Source organism: Culex quinquefasciatus, chromosome 2, assembly GCF_015732765.1.
Source record: "Culex quinquefasciatus strain JHB chromosome 2, VPISU_Cqui_1.0_pri_paternal, whole genome shotgun sequence".
Lineage (NCBI taxonomy): Eukaryota > Metazoa > Arthropoda > Insecta > Diptera > Culicidae > Culex > Culex quinquefasciatus.
The window spans coordinates 9223271-9236254 of record NC_051862.1 but is presented as its reverse complement, the minus strand read 5'-3'; the positions used below and the strand labels follow the sequence as shown (position 1 = coordinate 9236254).

The following is a 12984-nucleotide window of genomic DNA, read 5'->3' as shown; positions in this document are numbered from 1 at the left end:
TTACAGTGCTCGCGGAGAATTCATTACAATTTTAGGGGAAGGAATTGCACGTGGGACGTTAACACCGAGTTGAGTTGAGCTTTGTGCGAAAAAAAATAGTGTTTAGTTTGACTAAAATGATTTTAATGAAAACAAAAAAATAAATCAAAATTCAATTATTTGATTTTTATTTTAGATTTTGTGTGTAAATCAAGACAATTTTCTAGTTTTAACCGTATCTTACGAAACACCACTGTGATTTCACCTAACTAGAGCTATTTGGATAGATTACAAAACAGCAAACGATTTGATAACAGCTAATCTACCGGATTAGGCCCCCCTTAAAAGTGTTACAATCGACGTGCGCCATCCGCATTAGTTCGCTCACAATGTTCCGTTCAAGTTTACTTTTCCTGTTCGGCTGCATCGCCCTTTCCGCAGCCGTTGCCCTGCCGGGTCGGGCAGGTCGCGTCGTTGGAGGTTCGGACGCCACCGAAGGTCAGTTCCCGTACCAGGTATCGTTGCGTTCCGCCGCCGGTGCGCACTTTTGCGGTGGATCGATCGTCAACAGCCGGTGGATTCTGACGGCCGGACACTGCGCGGCCGGACGAACCCCGGTCAACACCGTTGTGGTCGTGGACACGGTTACGCTGAACGCGGGAGGTGTGGCCCATGGGACGGAACGGATCGTGGTCCACCCGCAGTATGCGGAGGGCAATTTGGCCAACGATATCGCGGTGATCCGCGTGGCCGTTCCGATCGTGTTCAGCAGCAGAGTTGGTCCGGTCAGCTTGGCCGCTGAACTGTTGGAGGAGGGAGCCGGTGCTACGTTGTCCGGGTGGGGACAAACCGCGGTGAGAGCTCATATAGAATTTGGTAAGATGAACTCCTCAAGTAATCATGTCGGGTTTCGCAGGTTACTGGATTGCTGTCGAACCACCTGCAGTATGCCAGCGCGGACATCATCACAAGGGAGGAGTGCATGAACAGGCACGGTGCCGGAACGGTTGGACGAATCCACGAGTTCTCGATGTGTGCATCCAGTACGGTTGGTGCTGGTGTCTGCATGGGAGATGGTGGCAGTCCGTTGACCTTCAGTGGCCTGCAGGAGGGAATCGTCTCGTGGGGAGTGCCGTGCGGTAGACAGGAGCCCGATGTGTACACTCGAGTGTCCGCGTATCGGACCTGGATTGCGCAGAACACTGTGGAGTGATTGAGTAAAGCGTTGATCTTGTTACGTTGAGTAACGTGTTGAGTTTTCTTTTGAACTAGCTTATAAGTATTGATCAATTCCCAAAGTATTTCGTTTTTTTGGCAAGCAAGGCAGACCATTTTAAACAGTATAAATTGGACTGCTTCTGAACAATATATTCCAGACCATTTTACTGAAAGCCATTCTGTCAATTTGGTAAACAGCATAAAACAATAAAAATTATGAGTCTAATCGCCTGATAAGATACCTTTATAATGGCAATGGACGGATTATGTTATGAATTGAAATTCTGTGTTTTTTTTTGTAATTTTTGGGTTTTTTTTTCACAAATTTAAGGTTTATTCCCACCTCTTTTCTTGTTTCGTCATCTTACAAGCATGAAATTAAACAAAAATAAACGTTGCACTTTTTTTTTTGTCCCGTGAATCAGCGTAAATTTTAATTTTAAATTTCATTTATTCACAATGCTCAGGCTGCATGTTAACACTAACTTATTTTAATTTTAAACATAGATTCGGTCATAAGAGAAATGAAAAACTTTGTTGAATTTTCCGAAACAAACATACACAATGCCAAAATTGCAAAATCTGCGATGTCAAATTATTATCATGAAAGAAAATTAGACTTGTGACTACTTTCTACTTCTTAAATTCAATTTGTGTAAAAAACAGAGAAAAAAAGAAGTTCCTTTCAGCATTGCACAGTGGTCCGAAACCGAAATCTAGCGTGACAAAATTGATAGCGGCCACACGTTTAGATTTAGAGCTTTGGTGTCTTGGGGAAACATGATCAGGGTCAATAGGGGCATCTTTTGGTATGGTGGGCATTAGGGTGGTTCAGAATTTTTATTTTGGCAGGATGACGAGATATCACTTTGGTGCCTTGAGACAAGTTGTAGGAAACACCATTCTGAGCAACTTTGCTGAAGAGAACAAAGCTCTATCTCCAAACGGGAAGTTTCTAGAGCCATTTTTGTATTTAAGGTTGAGGTGTTAATGAAAAAAAAAAATAGTTTTTTGAGTTTATTAACTAAGGCTTATGTTTTAGCGAAATAATGTCTTCTAGACATTTGTAGAGTTTATCAAAACACACATTTATCTTCAAAGAGAGCAAAATCGGACCTTCTAAACGAAAGGTATAGCCAAAATAGAACAAAAAAGACGCAATTTTGAAATGTGAATAACTTGAAAAGTTGGAATCATAAGTCGAATTTTTAGTCCCTCAAGAAAAACAAAAAAAAAAATTTTCTGTCATTCTATAATGACGAAACATCAACTTTTGATAGCCGAAAAAAAAACTGTACTGAAAAGTTTTTTTCAGCATTAGTTTGAGTGATGAAATGTTTAAATTTTCAGAACCTGTAATTTTTTACGATACTGTTTTGGAGTTTGACATTTATTTTGACGAGAAAAGAAAACATTCAATCTAATTCAAGGGAGGATTTCTGAAATTTAATGTCAAAAAATGTTTTTTGCAATTCTGTCGTGAAACTACTTACTTTTCCTGTCATTCTTAAACGATGAAAAGCCTACTTTTCTGCACAAAAAAAAACATATTCTAATACACCTACAGTTAAAGAACGAGAGGATAGTCCTCACGAAAAGAAACGTGAGGAAAGTGCTATTTTACGAGAGTATGGTCCTCTCGCGTGTTCATTCGTTCTTTCAAACAGTTCATCCTATTGAGTGGCTTATATGGACAAATGACCGCCACTTAGTCACCGAACCATGGTGGCCCATACGGCAAAGGCACGGTTTAATATGCCGAAGGTCTTTGGTTCGAGTCTCGGTGCCGGTACTCTTTTTTTGACAGATGAACCCATGCGTGAAGTACTCTCGGTAATTTCGGGATTTATAATCTCCGTCCACACACAGTACCATTTTACTACCGAATCGTGCTCTTTATCCTCTCGTATGCCACTGCCCAGTTCTGGGTGTAGTTACACTTTTCAAAATAGATGCTAAAAAGTTTAACTTTTCACCACTTGTTATTTTTTTGATTTTTAACATTTGATTGTTTGTTTGTATCATGTATTATGAACATTTGACATATAATTCCACTCAAAAACACACAAGTTGCAAAACATGATTTTTTCAGCACTCGTCGTATTTATTCAACTTTGTAAACCTCGTGTGTGTTTATAAAAATCCTGTTTCACAGCGTGTTGCATTAAATACTTATTTTTTTCCTTTGCGGTGTCAGTTGACGTCTAAGACCGTTTGTGATCCATCTCGACATTAAATACTTATTTTGGAAATCCAACTTGTAGTGATAAAAAGGGAAATAATAAGATGGGGAAATTAGAGACCGGGTCGCTCTTCTCTCCTGTGGTTAAGTGAAAGCTAAAAAACTTATAACTTGGAAGGATGTTCAATATGAGAATAAAAACCCTGATGATATTGAGTCTTACAAAAAAAAAGATTCATTCGGCAATGGAAAAAAGGTGAAGATAATTGCATTACTTTCCGGAATTAATCTCTTCACAGTACCGGAAATGGAAAAGTGATGAAACTCGTTCGGCTCGAAATATTGTGATGCACCGATGAGCGCCGGTGCCCGGTTCAGCCGTAGTAATCCCGTCTCACATGACACGTTGGTACACCTGGTGAAATCATGCTCGAGGGGAAATGAAAGTGGACACGATTCTATTTGTAAGAGAAATGTTAAGAACTTGCGATACTAACATTCCCACCCAACTGTTTTCAAATTTCATTGTTAGAAGCCAGTACTTTAGTTCTGACCATTAACGGTGCCTGCCTTGCCGAAATTTATTCAATCTTCAAAATGTTAGTATGAAGGGTGGGAATGTTAGTATTGCAAGTCAATTGCGAAAACAAATCTCAATTTAATCGTGCTCAACCTGTTGAGAAGCCCCCAAAACAGGCGTTGGGTGGCATAAACCGTTGCAAGAACAACAACCGGAAACAACATTGATAGCACACCTGCTGCTGGCTGCCAATGTGTGTGCGCTCGTGATCCAGATGCCTCCAAGGTTCTGGTGGGTGTGTGCAGAACAAACGGGTCTCTCCCACGCAAATTTAGATAAAGCTTTAGCTCAAACACAAACTCCTCTACCCACCACCACCCTCAACCCTTGCAAATCCATGATGCATCATTTCCATCATCTCCCTCTGAGAGCAAAAGGCCCCGCTTTGTAACGTTGAGCCTGATGGAGCCTCCGGTGAAATGAGCTTTTTGCTTTCACGTCACTCGTCGGGTGTTTTACACAGACCAAGCAGCCATCAGCGGAGCCTTATACCGGGAATTGTTTTGCTTCGCAAATTGTATCAAAACTAATGACACTGACTGGGAATTAGTATGCCACGTCAGAGTTTGCCAATTAATTCTCGCTTAGCAGCAGCCCCGGCACAGGTGTTGTGCGGTGTTGTTTGGTGGGAAATGTACCTTTCTGGATTCATCGGAATAAAATTTAAATAAATCCTGCAAGAGTTTTAATCTATAAAACTCTTTTTTTTCACAGCTTTATACAAAGTTTATCAAATTTTAAAATTACTTAAAAAAGTTCGTTTGAATGTTGTCTGAATAGCTTTAATAGCAAACATTATTTTTGATTTTCATGATCAATTTTGTCAATTTTCAATGTCATTGAAAATATTAGAATATTCACAAAAAAAAAAAAACGATTTTATAAATTGTTTTTTTTTTTACTTAAATGAAATTTTGTCTATGCATTTCCTGTATCAAAAGAAGCCATTTAGCAAAATAAGTTTTTCCATACAGGGCCCCATTTAATTTTGCGGGCTGGTAAAACAAAATAGTTATAAAGAGATATTCTGATCGATTTGATGTCTTGGGAAAAAGTGGGGTCGTTATGATTAAGGCTAAAGAAAAATATAATTGTACTTAATTTTTATAAAAATTTTATTTGATTTTATACGCTTTTAATTTTTTAGATTTTTGCTTGATTTTGAGAAAAATGAAAAGTTGCGTTTAAATGCAAAGTTTCCGATATTTTTCTTTTTTGATTTTTGTTGATCGGACTGCTTGAGAAGGCTGTATCTCCTTCTAAAATAAAAATTATCAAAAAAAAAAAAAGATTTTCTAAGTGCATCATTTCCTCATTTCCTAATTTTTAAACTCGCGACGCCACGAAAATTATTGGTTAGAAAAATTTAAAAATATATCCAATATATATCCAATTACATTAAAATAAACTATAAAGCATGTCATAGTTGAAAACTCCAAAACTCAATTCATTTAAAAAAATAAAACAACATTGTGACTTGATTCTTTACTAAGAAAACAGATTGAATTGATGTAAATAAGCATCAAACAATGTTTTCTGAATCGTTTACAAACTTGAAACCAAATTTCCAATGGCCTTGCTAAATTTCAACTAAAATCTTAAAATTGTTTTCTTTAATATTCTAAATTTGAAAATATCCAATGTTCAATATTTTAACATTGAAAAATTCTTAATAAAAAAAAACAAAAAAAAAAACTAAAATTTATAAATTCAAAATTCAAATAAAATCAATTAATGAATATAGAATTGATGATAATTCAATTCAATTCAATTCGGTTTTATTAGTGAATAATCATGTTACAATTAGTTCATTCGCAGTACATTGTAACGAGTACATAGGGAGTAAAAGTACAGTCGGTATGATTGGGATGTAGAAATACCTAAACTGTATTAAACGTACACGCCGCAGAGTAGAGCTTTCTTACTGAGTGACCTTTGCTCATTCCTTTGGCCACTCAAATGCCGAGTACCTTTTGCGCCAGTTATCCCAAAAGCTTTCCGTTCAACCAGATGGCCGAGTGGTTTAATCTCCGCTCTTGAGGTGAGCCAGCACAGGAGATCGGGGAGAGCCAGCTGTACGAATCTCGCGAAGAGTTTCGCGTTTTCGCGGATCGGGGGTGATGAGATCGTGGAGGTGATAAAGCTGTCTAGGGGAATGACAAGCTATTGTCCAGGGTTGGTAACCGTGAGAGGGAACGGAATTCGGAACTGAAGCCTCTCATAAGTCTCGGCGTTCTGATGACGCGCCCAATGGTTCACTTTTATCAGTTCCGCGGAAGAGGCACCAGTGGCCCTCGATTGTGCGCGTCTCGTGATTAAATTGTAGGTTCTAGCTTTCCATGAGTTTGTCTTTTTAGGTTATCTCTAGTGTAATGTGTTTCTCTGTCCTTTCCCTGTTAGCTAGTTTAGCGAGATTAGTAGATTGTGCTAGTGCCGTGTCGTGTGCGTGTGTGTAAGCCTGCGTGCATGTGCGTTCCAGAATTCCTGGTAAGTCCGGAACCCGACCACCTCGTGGCTTAACGTGCGCTAACCCGTGATTCCGTGTCCCGTGTCAGTTCTGCGACACCGCCACGCTCGTCAAAGACGGCCACGATCTACCGGGGACCAGCTACCGCTTCGAACCGGCCGCAACGCCCACGCCGCCGAAGGCCAGCGCTCGCCAAACCGCGCTCGGCAGCGGAACTGTACGGCCACGCCGTAACAGGACAGCAGCAACCGTCACCGCAGCGTCCTTGAACTAACCGCCATCGCGATCAGCATCCGCCATCGCGATCACCAACCGCCATCAACCTAACCTGAAAGGTTAGGAAACCACGTGAGTGAAGAGGGAGAGAAGTCCGGCCTCGAAGGCGGACACGCGAACCGGCAACCAACAATCAGCTAACCAGCGTTCCAGCCGAGCAGCAGCAGCAGATCTTCAAAAGTAGGTCGTCGAGGTTCCCTCGCAGGTGCGACCAACCACGTGCTCGAGTCCCGTCCGGTGCTAACCGGAGAGCAGCAACAGCAGCAGCAGCAAGTGATGACGTCGTAGACGTCCGCAGCAAGAACACCAACCGACCAAACCACCGAGTTTCTTCGAAACCGACCCGCAGCAGCAGAACAGGTATCGAGACGACCACGTGATCGTCGACAGCGAACGCAAACCGTGAGTAAAGCATGCTTTAAGTGATAAGTCCATGGCACACTTTTCGCCCGCTACCAACCTTACCAACTAGTAGCGCGGCGCCGCGTCTGTCGAGACTGTTCCGACTCGCCTAAAATGAACACATAAAACGCACATAGCACACACACCTAAACCGGAAGAAGAAGAGAGAAGAAGGAAGACAAACACACGGTAGAATCTGAACTGAAGTAACAGGATCTCAGGGAAAGGAAGAGGGGAGGATCGCCGGCAAACACAAACGTACGTACGTAAACATGAATGACTCACTGTAAAATAAACGAACACAAAACACTACAAATGTTTTTCCTGCTGCACTTAACCTAAACACACAGTAGCTATAAAACACTTATGCTAGGGTGACCGAAAGAGTCGACTCATGTTTTGGTCGCGACCGTTTAAATAAATGTAGATTTTCTTTCAATATTCTATTTTACTTTATTTTTCTACTGGAGACAGGGCTCCGAATCCCTTGGACCATTGGCTATTTTTCTTGCAGATCTGGTTCAGGTAGACTGTTGAAGGCCGCAGGTGATGAATCACGCCCTGAGGTCTCCAGTCCGTTTCCGGTTTCTTTTTCAGCTACCCTTCCTGGGTAGTGGCTTGGGTACGCTAGTCGGAGTACCTCCGACGCGTTTTACACCCCCACAGAACTCCCTGTCCCGAAACGGGATTACTGAACCCCCCCTCGAGAGGTCTCTACGGCTGGGCAAACCGACAAACAGGTGGATGGTCTCCTTCGGGAGTGGCGCTTAAGCCATCTCACTTAACCATAGGGGAGTTCGATAGGCTGGCGGGCTATAACATAACAGAGTTTTGGAGTTCCTTTCAGCTGTATGTTAAATCTCAATCCATTTTGGAACGATTATTGCTTATGACTAAGAGATTACCAAAAGTAAGAAAAAATTTAGAAAAAAACTTACTGAAATTGCAAAAGAAAGGGGATAGAAATAGAAAAAGCTTAAACTAGATCACAGTATATTTTATCTATTGTAGATGTGCTTAATCATTAGCTCCCCGAGGGCCAGAAATTGCTCCGCCTTGTTACGGCAGGTCCGGAACCGCGTCATCATCTCACCAGCTAGAGCAAAAAACTCCGGCAAGGTGAAGAGATCTTCTCCGGTAACCTCTTGCTGGGCCGCATCGCCGCTACCGGCAGCGACCACGCTGGCGAACGATCGCCCCCATCCAGGAGGGAACGCTGAGTTGTCCGCTGGAACCGTACGCTGTCCAGCTGCAGGAACGGTTGCGCTCGAATTCCGCTGAGAAGGGTGGGATGCTGCTGCTTTCTTCTTCCTCTTTTCCTGCTCCTCGAGGTACGCCTTGCGCGCGACGCATCCGCGGTAATTACCGGTATGGTTGCCGTCACAGTTGGCGCACTTGATGCGCGCCTTGGTGTGCTCTGCCTTGTCCCCAAGTCCGCCTTGCACGGCAGTGCACACTTCTCCGAGAGGTGTGTTTCACCGCACTTCACGCAGCGGGGCGGAGGTTGCAGTTCCGCGAGCCGTGGCCGAACTTCTGGCAACGGTGGCATTGCGCTACGTCCATTGGGTTTTTGGAGTAAAACCGCCAGTTTACCCAAAAACCGTCCAACGCCTTAGTCCGTCGCAGGTCTTGGATTTTGACGGTGCCGCGGTCGAAGTACAACAGGTACAGAGTGTGCGTACCTGTGACTGTTGTCTTGCGCGAGAGCACTTTTATCTCCCGTGGCGTTATTCCGGCACCCGAGAGGTGTTCCTTCAGGTCGGCGATTGGGCGGTCTTGGTAGCCCTGCAGGACTACCTTAACCGCGGTCTTCTCAACTGGATCGAATGTGTAGAACTTGAAGTTGCTACACTTCAGTTCTTTCACCACCAGGTCGAAATTCTTTTTGTTGAAAGTAATCACTTGTACTTTCGATTTTCCAATTTTCAGACTATATTGGAGGCCTTCCAGCAACTCGTCAACATCGTCCGCCAACGTATCCAAAACAAAAATTGGAGGTGGTCTTCGTTCCTTCGGAGAATTATCTTTTTTTGTCGTACTACCTTTTTTGCGTGCACGTCTATCATCGTCGTCGTCGTCGGTAGTGCTGCTACCGTCGGTGTTGTTGTTGTTGGTTTCCTCGTCACTCAGCCTCGCGAACTTGTTACTGGTGGGAATGTTGGCGGATGTTGATGCGCCACCGGTCGACAGATTGCCGGAAGTACCTGAGCGGAGTCTGCTTCTTATAGGGCTGCGATCCTGGACACGGTAATTAGCGTGCAATAACTCCGGATTGAAACCATCAGCGCACACGCTCCCCTGCGCGATGGCAGACGACGCGGCGGCGTTGTTTTGTTTACCTTTTTGCACTCGGCCGGTAGACGAACTTCGCGGGTTTTTCGAGGCCGCACTCGAACTGCCACGGCCACGGCCGGCCTTCGGCATGCTGGTGGAGCAAACTCGCGGGTAATCACGGTCGATTGCGGCGGAAAATTCGAAAAAACTTCTAGAGCACTGAGCACTTAACTGCTGCTTGCTCTGGAGGATACACGCAGAATGATGAGAATTGATGATAAAAAATCAAAAATTCCTTTAAAAAATAGTTGGAAAATTCAGCGATAAATTTATCTAATAACTGAAATTCTAAAAAAAATGTTCTTAAATTTTTATTCATATATTTACAAATTTTAAATTTTATTATGATTTCAATATTTTGATTTGACAATCGGAATATTTTAAAACCTCAGATAGAAAAATAGAAACGAAATTCATAATAATGAAACGAAAATTCAAAATTCAAAAATTTTACCATTTCGATTTGGAAATTCAAATCAAAAAAAAAAATTTAAAATTTAAAAATTCAAAAATTTTTAAATGCAAAACAAATGTTTTAAAAAGTATCCGTTGCAAACATTTATCATAGTTTTTATCACCCCACTAAAGGGCACGAACAATAAAAAAAGAATTTTTATCGACTGAAACCAATTGAAATGCTTTCTCTATCTAGCTTTTAGCATGTTTGGGCTCACTTAAAAACATTTTTTTTGTGTGATTCCAATATATGGCACCGGTAATTAAATTTTGTTTTTTATTATTTATTGCTCACCCCCTCAGAAGAAACATAAAATTCAAGAAATATTTGCAAATAATAATTAAAAATCAATCCTAAAAAAAACAAAAATTAAATAAACCCAAAATTTTACAAAAACAAAAAAAATATTTAAAAATCATTTTTTTTTGACACAAATTAACACAAAATGATTTATACTTTATGACAGTTATGCTACTACCCAGGATTTTTATAATATGAAAATGAAGTTATGAGAATTTTTTTTACCCAATGTTTTATGTCGTATTCCGATCTGTGGTCTAAAAATTTAAAATTGTTAAAAGTCTAGAAGTGTCCTGTTAGTTAAAAAAAATACAAAAATATACAATATTTAGTTTAATTTGAATAGTTAACAATGAATTTTACAAGTTATTAAATTAGAAATCTAAGTTTCAGCGTCAATTTTTTGCTCCTCGATTGATTTACGATTTTTTTTAAGTTTGCCAAAGAAATTTGTAATAAAAATAAATAAATATCAAATTTATTTGTGAAATCCTAGCAGTCTAAGTAACTGTAACTGTCTAAGTCACTAGTAACTGTCCCCACAATGTCATCGTCTTCCCGCCACCCCAAACCCACCGCGGACCCCCTGACCAAGGAGCAAATCGAAGAACTGCGCGAAGCGTTCACCCTGTTCGACACCAACGGCGACGGAACGATTTCCGGCTCGGAACTGTCCACCGTGCTGCGGGCCCTCGGCAAGAACGTCTCGGACGCCGAAGTCGAGGAACTGCTGAAGGAGGTCCGCACCGACGACGAGGGCCGCATCCGGTTCGGGGACTTTGTGGCCATGATGACGGTCCGGTTGAAGGACTTTAACAACGAGGACCAGCTGCAGGAGGCTTTTCGGATCTTCGATCGGGACGGGAATGGGCGGATTTCGGCGGAAGAGCTACGGGTCGCGTTGAGGTCGTTTGGGGAGCAGTTGACCGAAGAGGAGCTGGAGGAGTTGCTGCGTGAGGCGGACGTCAACAGTGATGGCCAGATTGACTACGGGGAGTTTGTGCGGATGATTACGCAGTGAGGGTAAAGGGAAAGCCTTTTTTGGTTAACGTGTTGATGGCCATTTTCTGGTGACATTAATTGAATTTCCTTGAAAAGCATAGCCGTGATGGTGGCCGCATCGCTTGGTTGAAATTCGGGTTTCGTTGATTAAGTTTCAGGCTGCGTTGACAAAATCCATAAACGGGAGCGTTGAAATAAATTCGATAATCAGCTCTTTTGAAATAATTTTCTTCCATTTTTAAAGTTTTATGGTTTTATACATAGTTTTCTCAATGAGGTATTAGACTGCGACAAACAAACTCGCACTTTTTCGTGTTTGACAGTTTGCCAAACTCGCAAACAACTCAAATTGCATGCAGGCAAAAAAGCAGGTAAACTGCCAAACTGTCAAAATGTGCGGATTTAAAAAAAAACAAGGGTGGATGGTGCTTAACTAGATTTTTAACTTGGATTGTTAAACTGAAAAAGTTTAGGTTCCGAATTGTAAACTGTTGAATTTAACTTGAATCGGCGATCTGAAAAATTGAACTGTGATCATTAAATTGATTCTAAACATTTTTCATAAAACAAAAATTGTATCACTTTATTGCGAAAGACCTAAACTCATTCCGATTTAGACAGCGTTGGCCAGAATCCAGGCACGGTGCGACGACACGCGGTCGAACACATCCGGAGCGCCGAGTCCGCAGGGGATACCCCACGAAACGATACCCTGCTGCTGTCCACCATGGACCAGCGGACCGCCGGAATCTCCCATGCACATTCCCTGGCCGGCCGGGCTCAGCGTACAGATCTTGTGGTCAAAGACACGGGCAGCGTTGGCCACCGAGTGACGGTTGCGGCAATCGGCCAGCGTGATGATGTTCGTGCTCAGCCACTGCAGGTTGTTCGGGATTCCGGCGTTGGCACCCAGCTGACCCCAACCGGAGGCCAGAGCTCCGCTAGCGGTGTTGATGAAGGTGGCAGACAGACCGATCGGCTGAACCAGGTTGGTGAAGGTGATCACGGAAGCGGTCTGCACGAGAGACACGTCGTTGGCCAGGGTGTTGGCGTTGTACGAACCGTGGTTCACGATACGCTGAACCTGGTGTGAGATACCACCGCTGTTCAGCAGGTGAGTTCCGACGACGACGCGAGTGTTGGCCGTGGTACGTCCAACGGTGCAGTGAGCCGCCGACAGGGCATACCGGTTGTTGATGACCGATCCTCCGCAGAAGTGAGCGTTGGCACCCGATCGCAGCGAAACCTGGTACGGGAACTGGCCGGAACCAGCGTTCGAACCGCCGACGATGCGTCCCTCCCACTCAAGGTACTCCGCGGGCAGCGCTGCAAAAAGTTCCACCAGGAATCAACACTCAGCTCAATCTCAACCAACAAGACGAGAATACTTACAACCGCCCAGGACGGCCACGGCACACGCGACCACAAACAGCAGACTCAAACGAAACATGATTTCCGACTCGGTTGGGCTCCTCCAATCGTCTAGGTCAACGCCGTCCACAAGGTCTATTATTTATAAGGGGGTCTTATCTACCGACCCGCGAGCGATAACCCGATGCCCGTTTGTGTTCGTGTATTCTTTTTGGGGTTTTCTGTAAAATCCGAAAAACATTGACCGCGGCCGTGATTTATTACACCTGGAGCCGATCGACGTCCCCTTCACCTTACCCACCATCATCGTCAGAACCAATACGTCATGTCAACAGGGAGAAAACGATGCAATTCCGATAAGCTTGCGGCCTACCGAACGAACGAGCGATTGTGTTCTTTTTTTGGGGACAGAAATT

General features: G+C 43.0%; 3 protein-coding genes across 3 annotated transcripts; 2 read left to right on the top strand and 1 right to left on the bottom strand.

The window, feature by feature from the left end:
* Positions 1–330: 330 nt before the first annotated feature.
* On the top strand, positions 331–1226 carry LOC6044044 (chymotrypsin-2). Its single transcript, XM_038257899.1, has 2 exons — positions 331–833; positions 896–1226. The coding sequence occupies exons 1-2, from the start codon at positions 369–371 to the stop codon at positions 1190–1192; spliced, it is 762 nt and encodes a 253-aa protein (XP_038113827.1). The 5' UTR covers positions 331–368; the 3' UTR covers positions 1193–1226.
* A 9513-nt stretch (positions 1227–10739) lies between these two features.
* On the top strand, positions 10740–11242 carry LOC6044045 (calmodulin-A). The gene has a single exon (XM_001861582.2). It carries the CDS (start codon positions 10740–10742, stop codon positions 11214–11216), a length of 477 nt encoding a protein of 158 aa, XP_001861617.1. The 3' UTR covers positions 11217–11242.
* Positions 11243–11752: 510 nt separating this feature from the next.
* On the bottom strand, positions 11753–12698 carry LOC6044046 (chymotrypsin-2). Its single transcript, XM_001861583.2, has 2 exons — positions 12590–12698; positions 11753–12523 (listed from the first exon to the last, which is right to left on the bottom strand). Exons 1-2 carry the CDS (start codon positions 12645–12647, stop codon positions 11811–11813), a joined length of 771 nt encoding a protein of 256 aa, XP_001861618.2. The 5' UTR covers positions 12648–12698; the 3' UTR covers positions 11753–11810.
* Between the last annotated feature and the right edge of the window lie 286 nt (positions 12699–12984).

Coding starts and splice junctions, on each gene's coding strand:
- LOC6044046 (XM_001861583.2), bottom strand. CDS start 12,647: ATGTTTCGTTTGAGTCTGCTGTTTGTGGTCGCGTGTGCCGTGGCCGTC. Junction 12,524..12,589: donor CGTGGCCGTCCTGGGCGGTT/GTAAGTATTCTC, acceptor AACTTTTTGCAG/CGCTGCCCGCGGAGTACCTT.
- LOC6044045 (XM_001861582.2), top strand. CDS start 10,740: ATGTCATCGTCTTCCCGCCACCCCAAACCCACCGCGGACCCCCTGACC.
- LOC6044044 (XM_038257899.1), top strand. CDS start 369: ATGTTCCGTTCAAGTTTACTTTTCCTGTTCGGCTGCATCGCCCTTTCC. Junction 834..895: donor CCGGGTGGGGACAAACCGCG/GTGAGAGCTCAT, acceptor CGGGTTTCGCAG/GTTACTGGATTGCTGTCGAA.